This window comes from Dermacentor andersoni, chromosome 1, assembly GCF_023375885.2.
Source record: "Dermacentor andersoni chromosome 1, qqDerAnde1_hic_scaffold, whole genome shotgun sequence".
Classification (NCBI taxonomy): Eukaryota; Metazoa; Arthropoda; class Arachnida; order Ixodida; family Ixodidae; genus Dermacentor; species Dermacentor andersoni.
This window is the reverse complement of record NC_092814.1, coordinates 24,467,698-24,490,021: the sequence shown is the minus strand read 5'-3', so window position 1 is coordinate 24,490,021 and position 22,324 is coordinate 24,467,698. Positions and strand designations below refer to the sequence as shown.

Here is a 22,324-nt window from a genome sequence, read left to right as displayed (position 1 = left end):
CATTGCATCATGATCTTAGTAGCCACTTCGCTGACCTCACCTTCGTTTCACTTCTAGAGTGCCCGGAGACATGTCACGTGATTATTGGTGAAACTGTCTCCACTGGCAGTCAGCAAACACTTGTGTTCTCTTTGTGCAACAGCTTTTGAATAGTGTAAAAACAAAAGAGAAAAATTTATGTTATTCTTAAGTTTCAGTTACCTGTCATTCATTTTATTAATGTTCGACTGTAAAAAATTTTTGATTCAACATTCAAATCATAAAGAAAACGATCTGGCACAATAAAGAAAAAATTTCTCACCACTGCTGTTCCTAAACCAATCCCAGCTCTGATCTCAGTGCCTTTCACTGAAAAATTACATAATTTCATAACCAAGTTCGCATACACTCTTACCTCCAGCTAGTGACTCATTGTCTTCATGTCGATAGCGTGCACTAACAGAACCAGACTCGTGCAGGCACAAGAGGAAGTCACACTCCCAGCACGGATGGCAGCGCACAAATGCTGAACCATTACGCTCCAAAGGTATGATGCCCAACACCTGCAGTCACGTCAATGACAAAAAGTCAATAGACAACACCACTTAGCTGCATTATTGTATTCATTGATACATTACTCTAAAAGCCATGCTTGCATTACAGGGAGGAGCAGTTCAGTGTACAAACAAAGAAATGGAATTAAGAGCATTCTAGTCAATAAATATTTTAATAGCAATGAATAGCGAGCAGAGGACGAGACAGTAAAATTCAGACACACACGAACAGTACGAGCACTAACTTCCAACACTGTTCGTGCTCGTACTGTTCATGTGTGTCTGAATTTTACTGTCTTGTCCTCTGTGCGCTATTCATTGCTATTCAAATCATGCACCAACAAGCCCAAAAAGCTACGCTGCTGAAGTAGTCGATCAATAACACAATCAAAAATGGGTGGAGGTCATGGCAATGATGGAGGCAAGCAGGTAGTTCCAGCTTCATGTTGGGTCAGTGTATCAGAATAGTTAAACCTCCATATAACAAACACAGATATATTATTGGATATAACCAAGTAAGTCTAAAACCTTTCTTGCTGATATCAACATGTAAACAAATACAGTCAACTTCCGTTAATTGAACCCTGATGGGACTGATGAAATTGAACAAATTATCTGGTGGGTCAAATTAAGCAACATGCATAAAAAACATAGAAACACATAGACGATTCATTTTGCAGTTTGCTTGAGTTTAACACACCTCCGAATCAAATGTGCACCAACATTCTGTGTCCGAAGTAGAAAACTAATGTAGAAATTACTTAAAGCTTCTAACTATATTAACACTGTTGCGCAAGCCTGGTCGCATATATAGCCTACTCGTATGTGAGTAAGCTATATGTATGTCTCGTTTTCTGAAAAATAAGACAGTTGGTAGTTTGTGCTCAGGTGTTGTGTGTTGTTTTCTCACTTAAGTCCTGTCCCTTCGTCGCTTTGCGCAACAGTGTTAATTATGTCGATATCAACTAGCCCACTGCGGAATTTTCCTTAATTATGCTTCTAGCGAAGTTGACTTCTATCGCACACCCAATTTTTCAGAATGGCAGCCGGGTTTCTCGTCAGCTTCGCTGCATAGTCTTTAAAGTCAACATTGCCACATTACAAATTTGTTATGCGGTCACATAATCTTGAATTGTAGCGCGAAGTGACACAGACAGAGACTAGAAGCAGACAGGACGAGTGCTAACGCTCAACTACATTTTATTGAAACTATCAACATATATATAGGGATTGCAAATACCACAGCATATGAACATGACAAGGTCTAAAGACAACAGTTAAACATATCAAGAGGTAGGGAAGCCAAAAAAGCAAACAACAAAAATACACTACTTGAGATTAACACACGTGCTGTGACGATATTGAAATTCGCATTCTAACAGAGACAATGATGCGTGGCTAACGCAAGTCACTCCTAATCTTTTAATGTGAAATGCCTCAATTATTTCCCTTTTGGTTTGGCATTTGTGTCTTGAAAGAATTTTTGTGTATCCAAACAAAGGTTTGCAACCGCAATTGAAACAATGCAACGTTAGATGTGGAGCATTAGGGTTGTTAAGTGATTGTGCGTGTTCTTTTAGTCTAGTATTAATACACCTGCCGCTCTGTCTAATATAAGTTTTCCCTCACTTAAGTGGAATCTGATAAACTATACCAGTGTTACAAGGCACTATTTTTGAAACCTCAAAAACAACTTGTATTAAGTTTTTGCCTGCCAGGAATATATTGTCACGTAGTAGTGACGGTAGAGAACACAGTAGCAACACTGTGAATGACGAAACTAACTTTTAGTGGGCAAACCTGTGCCCACAAAAACAGGCTACACTTAAAGCACAACAATAGTGGCGAACACAGTCGGCCATCGTCGAAATCTGATCTGCCGCTCAAGCGCATCAGCTTCTATACACGAGCCATCGAACGTTCCAGAGTAATCCCTGGTGCCTGCATGTCTTCCTGAAAGTTCTACACCATTCGCGTCGTGCATACATGCAATCAGATGACACAAAGTTCGGTGACAACAGACAGCGGATAGAACCATCAAAACATTCCAGAAACTTCCGATACATACAGGTGCATTCTGCGCTGAGCGATAAAAGATGGTGAGAAACGCTCATCCGAAAGAGATGAACAAGTCCACGTGTCAATATTATCAAAATAATTTTTCAAAGTGACCTAGAAGGAGCATAGGTACTATGAGCACCATATTAACCTTTCTCATTCACCCTCAACGTCTTTCATTCCGACGGAGTGGGGCGGCACCAATGGCCACCAGCCCACACATTTTGGTCATACAATCCGCGGTTTGTATGTCATCTGTACGTGACTTGTTTTTGATTGTGTGTGTGCATCGGTAGTGCACATAACAGTCTGCTGATGGACCCCACATCAGTTGTCAGGTTGTGAATTTCATGCTGGAGCTGCCACTGCCAGTGGAAACTCCACCTCTTAAAGGGACACTAAAGGCAAATATTAAGTGAAACTAAAATGATAGAGTAATGCTCGATAACGTCTAAGGCATCAATATTATCACAAACATAGCTTTAGTAATATAGAAATTACGGAAGTTACGAAGAGAAATACAAAGACAAAAAATTTCTGTTTTCGCTCAAGAATAATCTCTTGTCTATAAACCCAGATCCTTATTTAAAACCACTAACAGCACGTCGAACACGGCATCGTCATGCTGACTCGTTTAACACCTTATAACACCCGAACAAACCTTTTCAAGTATTCTGTCTTTCCACGCGCCATAACAGATTGGAACAACCTACCTTTTTCACAGTTATCTAATGCTGATTTTTTAGAACATATAAGTCTTTAACATCACTGGCATTAATGTACTGCGAATTTATACCTACACTTATCTGTTTTCTTGTGTTCGGTTATACTGTGTCTCGTTGGCTGCAGTAACGGCCTCGAAAAAATTTTTTTTTTTTGTGTGTGTGTGTATTTGCATGTGTGACATGCTTTTGACAATTAGGTTGTGTTTCAAGTGTGTAAAAAAAATTTTATATCATTGTGTTGCTACGATTCATTGCCCTGCACTCGATGTAGCTATTTGCTAATGTTTGTACAGTTTGTGCCTTTTTCTTTTCATTTTTCCGCTTTTACAATTACTACTCCTCTTTGTTGCTAGGTATATGATCATGTTATATGCTATTATTTATACGCGTTGCTTGGATTTATTTTTATGTATTTTTGCCCTTCCTGTTCGGGCCCTCTTTCGGGCCTGCAGTATTCTGAAAATAAATATATTAAATAAATAGAGGTAAATGCACGACATATTTAGAGCCTACCCAGGGTCATTCAAGTACTAGCCTGATGACATAGGCACTCCTCATTATAATTCTGTCACTAGTATTCAGCCACTTGCAATAAAAAGTTCATTGCATTGCATTATAATATGGATATTTGATTTCTAGAAAAAAAAGAACTCATTGACGTTACCCTTGACAACGACATGGGCAGTCGAAAGGTTTCATTTTCGCTCTATGCTGTGCGGCCCACGCTTTCGTGTTTCAGTAGTTTCGTTATTGTGTAGTGCTGCGCTGGCTTTGCTGGCTCATGAAACTCACACAAAATGAAAGTAGCAAAGAATGCCACAGCTATGTAATATAGCGGGATGCCTGAACGGTTCACGCCACTTGACCAAGAGCAGCTGCAGTGGCAAATCCAGTGCTCTGTTATGGCTCAGTTTCTCTATGGCTGCAAGTTTATGTTTTGTACGAAAAAGCATAGCGCCATTTGTTGGGTATGTTTTCCTTACCGACAGCAGTAAAGGATGGTGATGGTGTGTGCAATGTCACCCCTCCCCCCTCGGAGGTGGAAGATTTGAATTGTGCTAAAGGTAGGCGGACCCTTCTGCCATGATTTTCTCCTAAACTGTCTTTTTCTTCGCACTAAACAAGTGCTGCAAGGTTTCTGGAATGGTATTTTAACAGTTTACACTGACTTAATATTTGCCTTTAGTGTCTGTCCCTTTAACATTCTGTGGGATCCCTGCTACCGACTCCCGAGAAACAGGGGTCACGTTTGGTACCTTTCACAGAAATCTGGTGACTGTAGCTGCGTGAGCATGGCAGCGAAGTCGTGATGGGACAGTCGTAGCACCAATCTTTTCTTGTGACATGGAAGGTGCCAGCCAGACACTGCCACTTTATGGGATGTATGCACTTCCCTGGCGCATACCTTCGTTGGATGCGCGAGTAACATGAGCTCGCAGCTGGCCCTGGAAGCTATTGGCAAATAGGAGCCGAGCCATCTATGGGAATCTTGTGTATGATGAAATAGGCAAGGTGTCAGCAGCTTCGAAATGGGTGAGAAACGGGAGGCTGTTGGAAAAGAAGATGTTTGAGAAAAAGGTGACTTCGCTCTTGTGAACTCCATGCACCGCATGCGACTGCAAAATATGGCTGAGAATTTCACAGTTGCATTTGTTATCCGTGGGATGTGTTTTGTCATCAAGCCTGAGGGATGGTTCGGGACCCCTCTAGAAGTGTGGGCCTATTTCACAGCTAATTATGGTTCCCAGAATTTATACAGTCTACTTCTGTTTTCTTGCCATTCTGTGTTTTTCTGATTGTCGATGCATATACAGTCGATCCTGGATATATCGAACTCTAAGGGGATCACGAAATAGTTTGATATATCGATAATTCGAAATATAAAATAAGCATGTCAAAAGCTTCTCCAACAACTCCACACATCTCAAGGCAGTTTCCTGATGTCGTGACTAACAGGAACTTACCTATCTGTGCCTCCAAGGCGCGTAAAAAAACAAAAACACAGCGTGATGACCAGAGCACTTTATTTCGGAATAAAAATATCTGTGACCTTTGCTTGCTTTTTCTTCTGCACCATCAAGTTCATTAAGCTGTCCACAAGCTTGTTGACAGTGTCCAAATGAGAAAGGCCAGCTCCTTCCATTGTGCCACAACCGCGGCGAATCACGCTGACAGCTAATGCAAGTTCAGCTGCAGTGCATGGTGGTTGGTCCTCTTCGTCGGAACCTTCGCCGCTGCTCGAGTCTGCGTCCTTGTCACCCATGATGTCAGCCAGAATCTCTGCATCAGTGCGATCCGCTACAGTTGCACGCTGTCGTCAGCGCTGACGAAATCGCGTGCTGTAACGCCGCCTGGGATGGCGCCTGGGAATGCTGAGAGCTTTGTTCTTGAGGATCGTACTCAGGGTGTTGCGAGGAATTCTGAACGCCACGGTGGCCGACGACTTTTTCTCGCCAGCCTCCACCTGTCAAATGATATCCGCCTTTGTTGAAAAATCCAAATTCTTGCGGTTTTTCGGGGCCATGGCTCCAGAACACGTGCCAAAAGCGGAAAGAAAAAGGCACTGCACCACACGAGTCTCAAGCCTTCGCGTTGGCCTCGTGAATAAAAGGAACAAAGCGAATCGAAAGACGCACCGCTCCGTGTCTCCGCACTACCACAAGCCAAAGCTGCACTGACCTCGATCGTCTCGCTGCGCCAGCGGTGTCAGCCAACCAAAACACAGGAAACGGGCGCCTGCGGTCAGCGTGGTTTCTCCCTCCCGCTTCCCTTTCAAACCCAATCGCACCCCAAGTGCTCCTCGTCACGTGCCTTTTACCCACACGCCCATTTCTCAGAGTGCGGGGCGGCGCGCGTGAGATCGCGGGAACATCGTGAGAGCTTCATGAGGAGAAGCGCTCTTGCGGGTGTGGGGTACGGTGGGAGAAGCGCACCTGCCTGGGCGCAGCTCAGCACGGAGTTCGATACATCGATATGCCGGCGCACAGGAGTTCTATATACGCGAACAATAGCGCTATACTTTTGCATGGCATTCCCAAGGGGATTTTTCAACCGTTCGATATAGGCAATAATTCGATATATCCAGGACTGACTGTATATATGTCGCTGTCACAATAAAAGCCAGTTGAAGTTTGCGCATGTTGTGTGTCCCTTCTTCGTTCGACGTCCTGTCTTTGTGTGCACAAAAGTTTAATAAGTACTTCTGCTAATTCTGCCTTGAAGAGTTCGAAGAAATTGATAGAATTATCTGGCAGGTCAAACTAAAAAGGAGGAGAAAAAAACACCCAAGCTCACCTCTTCTACAATTTGCAGTATTTGCCAGAAACTAACAGACCCCCGAACCTAACACTCAGCCCATTTTTATGGGTTTAAAGCAGAAAATAACCTAACTACATTGGAGCTAATATTCTTAACAAAGAAATGGCATTAGAGCACCTAAACAAAGTAGAAATGTAACATGCACTCGAATTTTTTAGCAAGAAAAATGTAGCGTGCCTATGGTTCTACCGAACAGAAAAGATGAAACCAGTGAATTCAATTGTCAATTGTCAATCGTTAATGTTCATCATCATCTCTCAGAGAGCACTTTATCGCTGTCTGTGGGCTACGTAATGTCATCTTCGATACGGTCCAATGTGTGTTTCGTATTCTGCTTTTATCGAACGGATCCACAACAACAGCAAAAGGCTTGGTGACCCACGCCTAGACTAACCACTTCACTAGTTCGTCCTGTGATGCATTCCATTTTCAAGAATGGCAAAAACACTACATGCAACTTTGTTGCCACTAGGTTAGCCTAAAGAAAAATTTATCTTTTGAATGAGCTAGTAGTGTTATCTTCTTCACTGTGCATCATAATCAGTCATCAGTGCACCGCACATCTTGCACAACTTGGGCGAGCATCGAACAGAATAGGATCTCGTTCTGGACCGGGCTGGTCATCCCAGCCGAGCTGTACCATCGCTAGGTTTCGCTCTGTCGATGAAGCATCAGCATCGATATGCAAGTCAGTGCTGTGTATGCTACCTCGCGCCCCACCCCTGCCATCACCAGACGTTGCTTTATGTAGTGTTTCACAATGGTTCGTTCATGTCACCTGCACCGCAACATGTGCACTCACGCTCATAACACCCTCTGTGTACAGTTCTCCCAATGGCATCTGCTCGTGTGACTCCATGTACTTCCGACCAAGACCTCGTCAGATTAGCTTGCTCTTGCTCACAGAACCCGTCTGTCGCGTTCCTTGTTCGTTGCGTGGCTCCCATACCTGCCCGCTGGAGATTTAATGTTTTTAAAGCAATAGCTTTACTAGCCGTGTAAACCTGAATTTCGCCGTCGCCAGCAATTTGACCTTCATTTGACCGCATCTGCATCATAGCCTTGGCAACGCATCCCGTGACTCGCCGCGCTGAGCTCCGCCACCAGCTTGGCGCATGCGCTCTCTGCAGCTAGGTCACCGTCTGACCACATGACTTGCCGCACACCTGGCTATGAGGAGCACCACACTTGCCTAGTCAGTGTGAGCTTGGCCATGGATGAGACCGAGGCCGGGCCATCTTCTCTGAGCATTGCGCGGGAGTGGGAGGCTTTGAGCCGTCGTCGCCAAGCGGCGTCTCACCACCTCGCGGATATTGCCCGGCGGGCTGCTTCACTGGAGAGGATCCAGAATGCAACAGGCGTCGCACCGTCGAGATCAATGTAGCGACTGCATTTGCACCCCGTCCGCTTGTGCTTCGATATTGCGCATGTTCGCGGTGTCTCTTTGCATGTCTAGCACTTGTGCTTTCCCTGTGGCACAACAGGCATCGCATCGTTGAACGATGCATGTCTACCCAAGCCTATTCACAGTCATGTCTAGCGACTGACCTAGGCACAGCCATCATACCTGCCTTAACGATGATTGTATACCTAAGTATATTAATTACAGCTACATCAAAGGTTAACCAAGTGAAACCAAGACTTTACCAGGTTAAACCAAGCTTTCACTTCGCATATCCAGGGTTAGCTGAGCTAAGCCACAGCCAATTTTTTTGCTGCCCTTTCTGCTGACAACCTTGGCTGCCCATGGACCTTTCTGTCCCGTGTCTACAACCCTGTATATACACGCCATATACTTATTTGGGTTTCATCTTCCCCACGGGGAGTAATCTTTAGTGGCATTTTCATTGTACATCATCATCAGTCATCATCGCACTGCACGTATCACATGGCTCGGGTCCCGAGTTGTGAGCACTGAACAGAATGCACTCTCGTTCTGGACCGGGCTGGTCGCCACAGCTGCTGCTCCACTCTCCACCTTCCCAAATAAATCTAGGAATGGTAGCACGCCTCAAAGGCTGCCATTGTGTCGTCTTCCTACAAGCATTTGTAATGACACTGAAAGTGGTGCATTGTCATTGCCACCATGCGTGAGAACACTTGTTCCATCGCGATCTTGTGATAACAATGATGATAATGCAGTCTCTAACGGTAAACTCTGTTGCAAACACAGTTTTGGTTTGGTATCTGAATGCACCGTGCAAGTAATTTCAGGACCAATTTCCTTTGAGAGAGAGAGAGAAAAGAAAGAAAAGAAAGTGCACATTTGAATTGGGTATATACAATAATCATTCATAATAGCTGCAGTTTTTGCTTAGGAATCTACCTAGGGGAGGCCGACAATAGGCATTTTCTGCCGCACATCCAACATCTCTTCGACGCGTTCACTCTTCCCTAATGCCACCAAGACAGATGCTGCAGCCATTTGGGTCAAAACGGGGGGTCACCATTTGGGTCAGGCATGCTCATGTGAGCCAATTAAGTTCAAATTATCCGGTAAGGGCCAATTTCAGGATCGAAATAACGTAACTTTTGACCTTTGGAAATGAATGGGTGCTGGCAGGAACCTTCGGTCAGAATTTAATTAACTGAAAAATTGAATTAATGGAAGCCTACTGTAATTAATTTTGGGTAGTAAGATTTACAACAACCTTAAAGCTTCTATGAAAGTAAAATATAATGGCTACAAACCTGCTGCACTTCAGTGTCCACAACAAATATCTTTTTTGGGTAAACTAGGAAGAGCTGGTGCCGTACTGCTCGATGATAACATAGCTGCAAACATTCGTTGAGGGGAAGCGCTTCTTCGATACTGTTAAAAGATGGACAAAAGATTGGTCAGAAAACGAAAAGTAGTAAATTTTTCAACACAAATACGTTCACATCATCTCACATGCAGCAGCCTGTTACCAAAAGACATGCCAGATACAGGGTAACCCTAAGCTTTTGAGCTCGTCAACCAAACATGTAAATGACAATAAAACATTGTACCCCAACCATTTCTTAAAGACAATTGATATATTTTAGTTCTTGATTGTCAAAAAATTCCTACAACCATCAAACCTTAAAGTTACGAACCCTCTCAAATCACAGATATAAAATCTTGATAAATAAACAAGAAACAACTTTATAACGTATGGTGTTTCGAAAAGTGAGTGAGAAATCGGTAACATGTTAGAAAAAATAGTTGAAGAAAACATTTCAAGACATTTTTAATATTGGAGCCACAGTGATTTAAAAAATACTAGACAGATTAGGGAAGACTAGAATTAATAAAAGATGGTTGACAATTCTCAGGCTTGCAGACTATGCCGAAAAACATGCCAAAGGCTTGAGTCATCATGAGTTAGAAACAAAGAAAAAAGGTATGGCAAAACTAGAAAGGAAGCAGAAGAAATTTTGAATTAAGTCAACTGTGGATTAATGGCAGAGCAAAACTTGTGTAGGTGCAACCTGGAGGCCACCACTGCTTTAAAAAAAGAAATTGTGGGCTTTCTTTTAAATGTAGAAAAAAGAGCCACGTGATAGCTTGCAGCAAACACATGATGCTGATATTTTTATATGTTCCACAACAAAGCATTTAAATATTTGCTGTAAATGTATAAATTAAATACAAGTTATAAACTACTGAAACAAGAAAAACCAAAAAATATCGGTTTCATCAGGCTTCTGCTAAACTACTACAATTGGTTTCATCTGCATAGAAGGCTTCACTGGTTTTTAAAGCTTGGTGAATAATATATTAACAATGTGCACCAAATAAATAAAACAATGTGTCGATGGTGGCACCATCCCTGTCAAGAAAGCATATTTTATGCACTCGCGGCGACGTCACATCAGTTACAGGAAGCTGATTGTGAATGCCGGCATAAAACATTTTTGTGTTAAAAAAAACAGTTATTGTTACTTTGAGTCCCCATTCATAAATAGTCCGTTTCATAGATGTCTCTAAAGCACACAAACCTGTTAAAAGAATGGCGCCTGATAGTGAATGGTTTCATTATTTTCACACATTAGGTGTTACATATGAACAACAGCAAAATGTGCAGAGAATAGCCAATTAAGCGATCATGTGCTTAAAATGGGATCTTGTTCACGACTGCCACCACTGGTGTTCGTAGACATGCCCCTGCAGCAATGTGCAGTTGGGAGCAGGAAGCACTAATCACTGCACTAACCACTGTACTATCACAGAACATTCACACTTGGTAATTCGTGTAAGGTGTGGTGCCCCACAGATTATAAGGATGGTGGCATCTGTGTGTGTATTTCGGAGATCAAAACATGCACTACTGTAGTGGACAAGGAGGATGTGCATTGCAAAGAAGTTGTTCTCCAGAAGATGGAGGCTTTCAGCGGTGAGAGCTTGCTGCTGTCACAGTAAACGAGCTCAGAGCCAGAGGAATTACTTAACTATGCTGCTTGTTTTAGATTCCGTAGAGCATTTGACTTCGTTTTACATAATAAGGCAGCAACAAAAACTGTAGTTGACTCTTGGTGCTGGTCCCATTGTTAAATGGAATTACTTGACTACCCAGTCTTAATTTCTTTGACTTCATGACCCTGGATCTACAGCAGCGCCAGTCACATCAGGTATACTGCATGGCACTTTCCTAGTTCCTATTTGATTTGTTATATGGTGCAAAAGCGACCAAGTGTATGCTGCACCAACCATTATGTTTACTATACTTATTGATAATTCGATGTAAGAACTGGCTGCTTTGCCAATGTATTAGAATACGTCGCATCAGCAAGCCTTCGCATATTTGCACATAATATGGGGTATCATTTTTCAACATGGACTATCCCCAAAGCACGAAATGCATTGAATGGTGCAAAAACTGTAATGGTAGAAAAAAAAAGAACATTTTTTTATATGTAAAAAAAATGCATTTGCCTACAAAACTCTCTGAAATGAAGAAAGTGATGAACATCAGGGTTCAGCGATTCTGCTGGCTCTGAATTTCTTTATTGCAACAGCAGCATGCTCTCACAACCTGCAATCTTTTCAAAAGTTTCTTACATGCATATAAAATATATGTGCCGATGCTACCCCTATCAGAGCCTGTGTTGGATGAAAATTTATTTGCATGTACATAACGTTGCCCCCATCTGCTATAGTACTGCCTATTGTGGCCTACAAAATACATGCACAGACACAGGAGTGTGTGTGGGGTGCAAAACCCCTGACAAATTACCGAGTGCCACAATTGACAATTGTCAAGCACAGCGATCAGCATACACAGCTCCCAAGTGCATGAGCTGCAATTATCAGTGGTGGTGGCCAAAGTTTTGTTTTTCTTATCCCTATGGCAAGGGTGAACCCAGGGCCGGATTAACAGTGCTGATGGCCCTGTTGAAAAAAGCAAGGGGGGCTCCTCTCCCCCCTCCTTCACTCCTGCCTTACTCTCTTGTCATTCTTGAGACTTGACGCTTTTTAGAATTTGCTACAAAGAACACATGCCGTATTCATTCACTTGAAGAATCTCCGGAGTGTTTATGAACATTGCCTGGGCGTCTACTTTCTCGCAGAGCATGTGGAGAGGCTGTCATAGGAATTGAACTATACCAGGAGACAAAGAGATATACACAGCATTGAGATCTGTCGGGCTAGTTGATTCATGCTGAAAGAAGGGTAAATGTTTTTAATAACATTCTAGAATAAACAATCATACATAGTTTCGTTTATGCACAGATCGTTCACTTTTACACAGGTAATAAACTTACATTTTCGCAGGCAATACCCACTTTTATAAGAGAAGAAAACACATTCATATTGCACAAGCCTATTCTGCTATTAAATTTACATTTTTACAAAAATTTTCTACTTCAATACAGTGTAGAAAATAGGTTAAGCGTTTCACAGCAATTCAAGCTTTAAATAGGGTGTGTATACGTATTAGCATCTTTTCTCTTTTTATTCATCTTTTAAGAAAAGAAAGAAAGGTGCGTACGTTTCTACAAGCATTTTCGTGCCCTTTGTTGGGACAGTTTGTTGATGAGATCTTCAACATTGACCCTCCTAAGAATCTCAGTCTCCACGATCAGCAGGGACATCACTGAGCCAGTGTGGCTGTCAGTCATCGTTGATCGAAACTTGTTCTTGATCAATTCCACCTTGCTGAATGATCATTCACCAATGTGACCATCAAGCACAAAAAAATTCTAACAGCAACATGAACATCTGGGAATGAACCTTCAAGCTTTTCCCGAATTAGAAGTTTCAGCATGTCTGCCACAGAACAGCCTTCGTTGCTCACAAATGAAATAAACTGTTCAAGCTCATCGGGAAATGTGCCAGCCAGATCGGAAGGACACTTTTTCACGAGGTGCATTGCCTACAGGTGCCTCTGCGCTAGGAAAAAACAGTTCCAATCTGTAACAAACACTAACTGCGAGGAGACTTCGGTGTAAGCGCTCAAGTGAGCTGTGATAGCGTGCAGAAGAGTGTCAATCATGATGAAGAAGGTTTCACAGCGGAACTTAGCTGAAGGATCTTGTGGCTCTGGCGGGCTCGTAGCGCTGTCGTATCGTGTCGATTCTTTTCGCTTTCTCCGGGTGCTTGCTTTGTACGAAGCATTGTCTGACACTTCTTTCGCAAGCTTTTCAATTTCATCAAACCCCTCTCTTAAGCCAGATACATAGTCACACAACGATTTCATCAGGCTTACAGCAGCATTCAATGACAATGTTGGGCTCTGAAGTACCTTTCTGGTGGCGTTAAAGCAAAACTCTATCTTAAAACTCGGCCGTCAGCGCGGTTTCCAATGTTGTCATTGCCTTCAGCAAAAAATTTGCCTTGTGCTTTGTTTCTGCTCATTTGTCATGATCTTCAGATAGTTCCATCAAGGTGGCTTTGATTTCTTTAGAACCTGCCACGAGAGCCCTCGCTGCATCTGCTTGCGCTGGCCACCGCATGTCTGAGACTTGCTTTGGGATTACCGCTGTCACATTTTGTTTCAAGCGAGCTTGGAGTACAGCCCAGCGATGAGTAGATGCAGCAAAGAAAATGTATATACGCTGTACAAGCCCGAAAAAACTAACGACTTGCCCACAAGAATCTATAGTATGTGTTCCGACCAGGATAAGAGCAGCGCAAGGGATAAAATTTGCTTGCGGATTGATTTTTTTCAAATGAGCCTGCATGCCGGAGTATTTGCCAGCCATATTGCTTGCGTTGTCATATGACTGGCCACGACAATCTTGGAAGTTAACTCCCAAGATTTTTTAAGAAGTCGAGCGTTGACTTCACGAGATCTTCACTTTTCTGACTGGTTATAGGTAAAAACCCAAGAAAATGTTCTTCAGGCTCATTGTTAGCGACGTAGCAAATGACCACTGTAAGTTGATCCCTGTGACTCAAATCAGGTGTTGAATCAACCGAAAGAGCGAACTGCTTTTCACTTGCAATCTCGCAAGCAATCTTTGTGGGGGGGGGGGAGGGGGGACTTCAGTTCTAAGAACTTCTACAACCTCTTCCACAATGGTTGAGGACAGGTAGGATGTCTTGACAGGTCCAGCGTTCCCAAAGCTCATTATATGGTCAGCAAGGAAAGGATCAAACTTGGCAATCAGTTCAAGACACCCAAGGAAGTTGTCATTTTGGGGAGACACTATTAAATCGTTAGATCCCCTGAGAGAGTGCCCTTGTTCTGCCAGGAACATTACAACAGCAACTACACGCTGGAGGACATTTCTCCAGTAAGTTGCCCGTTCCGAGCAGTGCTCTTCAAGGGATTGAATGACTGAGGTTCTAAGAGAACATCGCTTGCACAGGTCAACCACGCATTGTCTATGACACTCACTTTCCTCGTGTGTCTTTAACTTCGTACATGCCTTGTTCCATGAACTGAACCCATCTGGCTCCAAAAATTGGTCCTTTCTTGCCGACATCAGAGTACAAGGTAGCATCACGTTCACCTCGACGGTCAAGCCCTAGGGGGGCCCCCTAAGCCTGGAGGACCCGGTTAATTTGAACCCTTTCAACCCTGGATAACTCGCCCCTGGGTGAACCTGAGGATGAGGTGGTGATGATGATGACATCAATGTAATGGAAAGGATGCACAGGCAGTTGGATGGACACAGCAAATCCAGTTTCACACTGTTAACTGTTGTTACAGTAAAAAGCAGAAATATAGAGGTTGCAAGGCCAGTTCAAAAGCTTGGCAAATTTGGAGCACGAACAAAGTATCAATGATGGAGCTTAAAACTGGATTTATACTACAGACTAATTTCATAGTCAAGCATGACATAGCTCAGTGACACTGAATCATGCCTCATACAAGGGCACTGAAATGCTAGCAGAGCAGCTTGTTGCAGCTCAGCCACATAACCAAAATTAGATGTGCTGTGTGAAAAATTGCCAGATGGCCTCAGTTATAAATGTCAGAGTATGAACCTCTAACAGAACTCTCTAACAGAAATAAGTGGTAATTCATCAAGAATACTTGAAACATCCTGGGATGCTACGACCTCTGGCAGTTGTTGGGCTAAGTTTCTGCATGGTACAATAGAACCCTGCAAGGACCCAAGAGCGATTAACAAAATGACCACTGCATTCATAAGGCAGGGGTGGGACTGCCCAAAGTAATTGTGGAGCAATTTTTGAAGTAAAATTGTCTTTTGGAGAACTCTGGAGCAGACAAAACATTCTGGAGCAGCCTCGAGCAGACTAAATTTCCTTTTGGAGCAGTTTGGAGCAGATAAAATTTCATTTAGAAGCAATTTGGAGCAGGCCCATATGAATTTTGCAGGAATAATGGAATATGGCAGTGCAGTTCGAAATCACGACCAAACAGAATAAGCCAACATGAGCGTTGTACTGCAACTATCCTAAGCTGAATTTTGAAGCAGATCACTCTGATACTGAAACCGTCTAGTGCACACAAATTTTAGTAACAGTGCCTGTAAATTTTTAATCAGTGATAACAATCACAAAAACATGCATTCTGTAATAGTGAGTTCGAAATTTCGAAAAGTAGGTCAAGAAATTTTTTTATAAGTAATTTTTTCTTTAATGTCTTGACAGTGTAAGTGAAGCGTCTGGATATGTGCTTTACCAACAGACCGTACAGAGAAGCCAGAGTTATGAACTACTGTGGTTTATCATTGGGATAGCAATTATATGGAAAATCCAGGTGTATTTATGCCGGCGCCATTGGCGTCACTGTGATGTTTTATATAAAGTCCAAGGGTGACAACATCGTCACTGTGCTATATGCTGCATGTGCAAGTGAAAGCGTCCGAGGGTGAGCTGACGGTGGCGGCTCAATCTCGCGCACACAAGAGAGGAAAGTGGGCAAAAATCGCGCCATCTTCCGTCGGGTACAAGGCACCGGGGGGGAGAGGAGGGGTGCTTTGCTTCGGCAGCTGCTGCATATGATGTAGCCATGCGGGCCCTATCTTAAGGGGAGACACTGGTTTGAAAATATTTTTTTTTAATTTTCAGTATTTCCACCTGAAATTTTTATAGAATATGTATTTTTCACAGCTAAAAACAAATATGCAATTAGATTTGGGCTATCACTCCCACATTTTAATATATTGACTGTTTCATAAACTTACATTCTGCCCAGTCTTTTGACAGCTTTCCCATAAAAGATTGCTATTAATTTGGTATGACAGCGCTCTATAGAGACCAGGGAGTGCAGGAAAACCATAATTTTATTTTTAGCTTCATTGGTTCAAGAGTTATGGCCTTATCAAGTATACTCATAAAAAATCTGAAACTGTTGCTTAATTTTATTGTTGATTAAATCACTGTTCTAAATAAAAGTATCAAAATTTCTTGGTTTTATTGCACTAATCAATGTATAAGCTTTCAAATGCTGCAAGAATTATCAAAATCCAACCGCTACATCAAAAGTTACTGTGGGCAACGTCCGAGGATGTGATAAAAAATGTTGTTTTGAGAAAACGAGAAAAGAAGTTTAGGAACATGGTGAACATTTTTATTCAATAGGAGAAGGTATGAATCAGTGTGGTAACGATGCTAGAAGCCACCAGGAACGTAGTCATCATCATTTTCCTTGGTGCGCTTTCTTTTCATTGCACGCCTGAAGTTTTCAGCATGTGCATGCTTCTTATCGGATGCCACTAGTCGGCGACTGTCCTTTTCTGAACATCTTTCAGAGGCTACGGCATTCTGCTGCAGGTGCAGTTCATTTAGTATTGCTGCATCTGCTCTCCCTTTGCCTGCGTTAAACCTTGCGACTGCTTCGGCCACAGCAGCTTCCACAGTGAAAAGAGAGGAATGTTTGCTCTTTGACACGAGCGACCAAATGACAGAGTGCAGGCTCTCGTTCGGGTTTTGGGTTTTGCCTCTCTGACAACGCTTCAGCAATTTCTTGTCAGAGAGTCGCGCGTACACAGGCCGCAAGGCATCAACAACATGCTCCGGCAGGTTGTAGCGATGCTTTGGAGGAGTCTCCTTCTTGGCAACAGCCCTGTTGTACTTGCACCAGGACTCTCCACCACTTGGGCAATGAGAGTGATTTGGGCTTGCATCAGTAGATGCTACATGATAAAGAGTTGCCCAAACAGCATTATGCATGGCTTCGATGTTTCCTTGAGTTTTCAAAGCCCATCCATAATTTGTAGTGAGCTTCGTGACCAGCTCGCCCGTGAGTTTTCCTTTACCGCCAAGGCTTGGCTTTCCGTCAGCTCTTTGTTTCTGCAGGAGGTTTCGAAGGGCTGTGCCCATGCGCTTATGCACATGGTTGACACAGTCCTCTTTTTCTATTGGCACAAAGCCATATACCTGTGCCTCCTGCAGGCTATTGAAGGCCCGGCTGTCTCCATCACATAACATGGTTGTGTAGCGGAGCCCATGCCTTTCTAATGAGCGGCCAAATAAAATTTGTGCCGCTTCCACCTCCATTTGGCCTGGCTTACTGGAGGTGTTCTTTTGGCAACTGTGGTCAGCTAGCCATTCGGCATACCTTGGGTCGTCCTCCTTCGGCCCTAGCTGGCACCCCAAACAGAAGTTCGATAGGACGACGAAGTCAAGCGCGTATCCCGTAAATAGCTCGATCACTGTCCCAACACAAATATGAGATGAGTGGCCCCTGGTCAACCAAGTCCCATCAAAGGAAACAGCGATGTTTCCAGGATTTCCGTAGTCCAGATCCAGATACAGCGTTTTCACCGTGCTCGCGCAGTCGTCAATAACGAACGCGGCAGCCTTCTGCGAGGCAGGGTTCATCTTCAATTTAACATAATCTTGGTAGGTCTTCGTGTGCATGCCTCTCCGCGAAATATTCAGAGTGGAAAATATATCGTTTAGCGCAGTTTGTCCGTTCCCTGTGCCCATTGCCGCGCGAACCGCGAGCACGTTGATTTCGAAAGGGCCGCGCGCCGCGTCCCCCCCTGCTCTTGGCGAGCTCCATACAGTCTTCAGTTCTCCGCACGCACCACAGGTCAGCACAAGTTTCGCGGCGATACCATATTCTCGGTCTTCTTTGGAGATGCTGCCAGGCCCGCCACACACACGGCAATTCATGCACTGAAGCAGTTCATTCACCAACGCTAAGCTTACGACGGTGAACGGCGTTCCAGTCGTCGCGGCTCCTTCCGAGTCTCGAAAAAAAGACCGCTTGCGTCGTGTGGCTGACGTCGACGAAAGGTCTTGCCGTATATCACTCGCACGACACTCGATGGCCACTTTTTGAGCCTCGGAAACCAGGGGAGTGTCGACGCGCACAGCTCGCGTGTGATCTTGGGTCGCCGCTATCGCGTCCGCGATCGCGGGTGCCGCGTTCGTGATAGCGCCGGCACCGCCCGCTGCTTCCGTGTTCTCGGCGGCAGAAGGTCTCGCTGGTGATACGCTGCGTGCTCTCGGACGCCGTTTTCGCTTCTTCCCGAAAGCATGAACAGTACGGAACTTCCGATGACCGCCTGCCATCGCACCGATCGCACAGCCGTCGCTTAGGCCTCTTGGCAAAATGGCGGACTGCGCGCCGCTGTCTAGCAGACGAATCCATTGGCATCCAATAGGGAATCAGGAACGGCCCCACGTGATAGAAACGCACCAATAATGTGCGAGTATGAGTGCTTTTTTTAATGCGCGATAGCTGTGCCGTTGCCAGACGGAAAGCGCTCTTCCGCTAGGAACAGACAATAGAAGAATGAGTCTTTCAAATGAGACCAAAATGGCCGCGCTACTTGGCGTGGTTCTCAGGCGCTGCGGCGTTGAATATGATCGTTTTTGAGGTGGTTTCGCGAGCGAAAATGGCCATGAAACTGACTTTGAGACCGAATAACTCGACTAATGCGCATTACATTGCTACAGTATTTTAGGAACAGTTTCTTTAGACCTTATTAATTATGAAAAAAAATACTTCCAAAAATCGATTTTTCAGAATTTTTTCGGCCTCCCAGACCCTTGTCTCCCCTTAAAAGCGATCTGCAATGGGGACTGAGTGCGTGCACCGAGTGCTGACAGCTTCATGTGGGCTGTTTTCGCTGCTTAGTTCGCGTTGAAGCAAGAGGCAGCATGAAAATCAATTCACCCACTGCTGCTGCCATGGTTCATCACTCCTGCGTTTTGACAGCGAGTGCGCGTGGTGATCGAGTAAGATGTGTTCACGTTTGCTTGTGTGTGCGTGACACTGCACTTGTTCATTTAGTTAGTAAGTGAACGATTACAAGTTTATAGGAGCGATAAACCTACTATCCTTACTTCCTATAGCTGCATGCTAATTTGCTATCGCAATCAATAGTAGTTTATGACTTTTTTGAAAGCCATTTTTACATAACAGACCAGGGCAATTCCAATTGCAAGTACCTAATGCTTAACTTTCTGTTATAATGTAAAAGTATTCCAATCTGTTCATATTCCAGATCAGCCATTAGCCCTTCGTGATAGGTCAAAATGGCTCAGGCCTCACCCATAGGGGATAAAAACAGATTGGAATAGTTTTACGTTATACAGGCCCTGGGGACAGATATGCCTGCGCCCGCTGAACCCACTACAGTGTGCCTCCCTAATATCTAGTTCGTTCACAGCACCCTCAGCCTACTTTTTGTTGTTCATGCACCTCAGCTAGGAAGCGCCGCGGCACTTGGCCCGTTCAACCGTATTCTAATACACTCTAAATACAGCCGCCCTGTCCTTTCCGAAAGCAGCGATGATAGCTGGGAGTGGCTGCGCATGCACTGGCAACTTGCTGAAGGCCACCAGAAGCACCAAAAAGTTCAGTGTTATAAGTGTGAGAATTACGAGAAACTGTGTGGGAAGCGCCCTCGTGTGGTGTGTGAATTCGGATGTGAACGGCTGCAATCTTTTTCAGAGAATGAATCCACTCACTGTTTGTGGCCGCTTCTGAGGTAGACATGCTGAAGTCATTGTGGCGCAGCGTGGTGCAATTTTGGTCAATTTTCTGTGTTTGGTGCAGTTTGGCGCAAGAATTTGCATTGGTATAAAAAAGTCCCCCCCTGATTAGGGTGGCTCAATGCCCAGTAACATGTCGATATACCTACTTTTCGTGTGTTGAATCATGAAGGAACTGCTCTCGCACAAGTTTAGACGAACCTGTACTTTCAGGAATACATGTGCTGCAGAAACTATGATGAGGAAGACTGAAAAATCCAAAAGCATACAATGCTGTCTTGTTTGCTCTCTGCTTACTCCATACATAAGGTAACAGTGCCCTGCTCAGCTGCTGTCACATACTTAAATGAGAAAGCAAAATTTATTATATATTTATCAGCCACAAATGTGGTTGATAAAATACCGGTACAGAGCATTAGCTACATGCTATGTTAGTATTTCCACCACATTTTAAGTGGGACTATGTGTCAGAGTTCTGTTTAAGGTTATTTCAGCTTGTCATATTTTAGTTGAGTTGCTTGCAAAATTCTTCAATTGCTTGTCATTGTTTCGGGGCTGTTGAACCAGAGATATATTGACATATTAAGCTGTAATTTGATGCTCATTATGGCAACTGCAAGTCGTTTTGCACTGCCATATATTGACATACTCTGAAAGAGCCCTCATTTGGATTCATAACTCTTGTTGGAAAGAATTGCAACCTGAATGTCATTACTCTAATTGGATGGTTAGCAAAAGGTAACATTACAACTGGCTTTCACAGCACAGTGCCTACATTTGTAACCAAACCGTATATACTGCTTACCACATTGAAAGTGACAGGATATCAGCTCAATGTAATAACCACAACATGAGTCACAGTTAATGATGAAGTTCATTCCACAGAACACATCGTTAATACAATCCAGTACAGCAGAAAAATACAAGGAGTGATAAATTTATATGACTGCTCTACTTACGTAGCTTCAGCAATGTCACCTGCTGAGTATGAAATAAAGTGTAGACATTACGTCAACTGCACAAGCCTGCCTGCAATGTGTTAAATGCCTTTCAAGCTTCATGTGCTGACCCTGTTCGGATGTCTCCTGTGCGTATGAGCGACTTGACTCCACTGATGAGCCGACTCCTGGGCTTGCTCTTCTCTTCACTTGGGCTGTATGCCACACTGCACAGAGACCACTTGTGGCCGCTACCCGCTGGTGCCTGCTGCCCATTTAGGTCCTCCACAAGAAGCAGATGGTCAGCTGCCAAAACTGCAAGGGATCAGGTCCTGAAATGCTTTTCTTCTTCAAATATAGTGGAAAATCAAAAATACTTTTTGCAGTGAATAAATGAGCAGAACACTTTTTTAAAAGGGTAAACAACAGTTACAAATTACACAAATGTTCAATTTCGTTCACCCCTGTTCATACACACACTATTTGCCTATGCAAAGATGTGACAGCATATTAGTATTTGCTTTTGAACAGGATAAAATATAATTTTACAACTCAGAAGAACTGAAAAGCATGCTGTGTTTATCATTGCAGCCCATCTCCATTTCAGTAAAATGAGTTCTTGGACAAGTTGGTCACTTATTTCAGGCATAACAGCAGCGCCAAAAAACACACACAAAAGAAAGGAACACTGACAGACACGGACAATCGCTGCACTTACAACTGATTTTAATCCATGAAAAGAAGTTGAATATAAAGGCTGCTTCGCACATGCACATTCGGAGACAGAGAACGTGTGCCACCACCACACCCCACAAAGTACATCTTATCTTCTTGCTGAGAAAAGGTCACATTCCGAACTATATAACACAATTGACGTATCACTAATGCAATCGCTGCCCTTTCTCTTTATATTGGAAGGCTTCTAGTAGCTCTTGTGTGGTCTGGTCTTTGCCCTTACCTAATATATATTCACACTCTCAAAATGCGGCAAACACTTCTTGCAGGAACTGCAGTACTGTACTAAGTGCACGTCTTCGCTGTTCTCTAAATTTCGTTGGTGCTCCCTCAGCCGATCGTTCAAGCATCTGCCAGTTTGGCCTACATAGGTTTTTCCGCCTATGTAGGGCAGCAGTATCTCGTATACTACTCCTGATCGGCACTGCACATATGGCCTGGCATGCTTTTTTCCACATCCACCTTTTGTGGATTCCTTGCCAGAGATACGAGGGCATAGCTTGGGCAGCTTTTCCAGAGCGGAAAAAACGAGCGGTACCCTAAAGATGCCCGCAACCTTCTTCAGGTTGTGTGAAATATTATGTAGGTAGGGTACCCACTTCCGGTGGCAAGCTTCTTTCCTCTTCCCTCTGTTGACTGTACACTGGCAACTCCTCCAGCTGACGACAGGGCGTCAAAGACGATTCA

The 22,324-nt window shown here is 43.8% G+C and overlaps 1 protein-coding gene across 1 annotated transcript in view; it reads right to left on the bottom strand.

The window, feature by feature from the left end:
- The window catches only part of LOC126545225 (WD repeat-containing protein 11-like), a 289,213-nt gene that overhangs the window by 181,859 nt on the left and 85,030 nt on the right, over nucleotides 1–22,324 (bottom strand). Inside the window, exons 6-8 of the mRNA XM_050192989.3 lie at nucleotides 21,034–21,217; nucleotides 9,326–9,446; nucleotides 395–542 (exon numbers count right to left, since the gene is read on the bottom strand). Coding sequence (XP_050048946.1) covers nucleotides 395–542; nucleotides 9,326–9,446; nucleotides 21,034–21,217 — 453 coding nt within the window. The remainder of the gene's footprint in view (nucleotides 1–394; nucleotides 543–9,325; nucleotides 9,447–21,033; nucleotides 21,218–22,324) is intronic.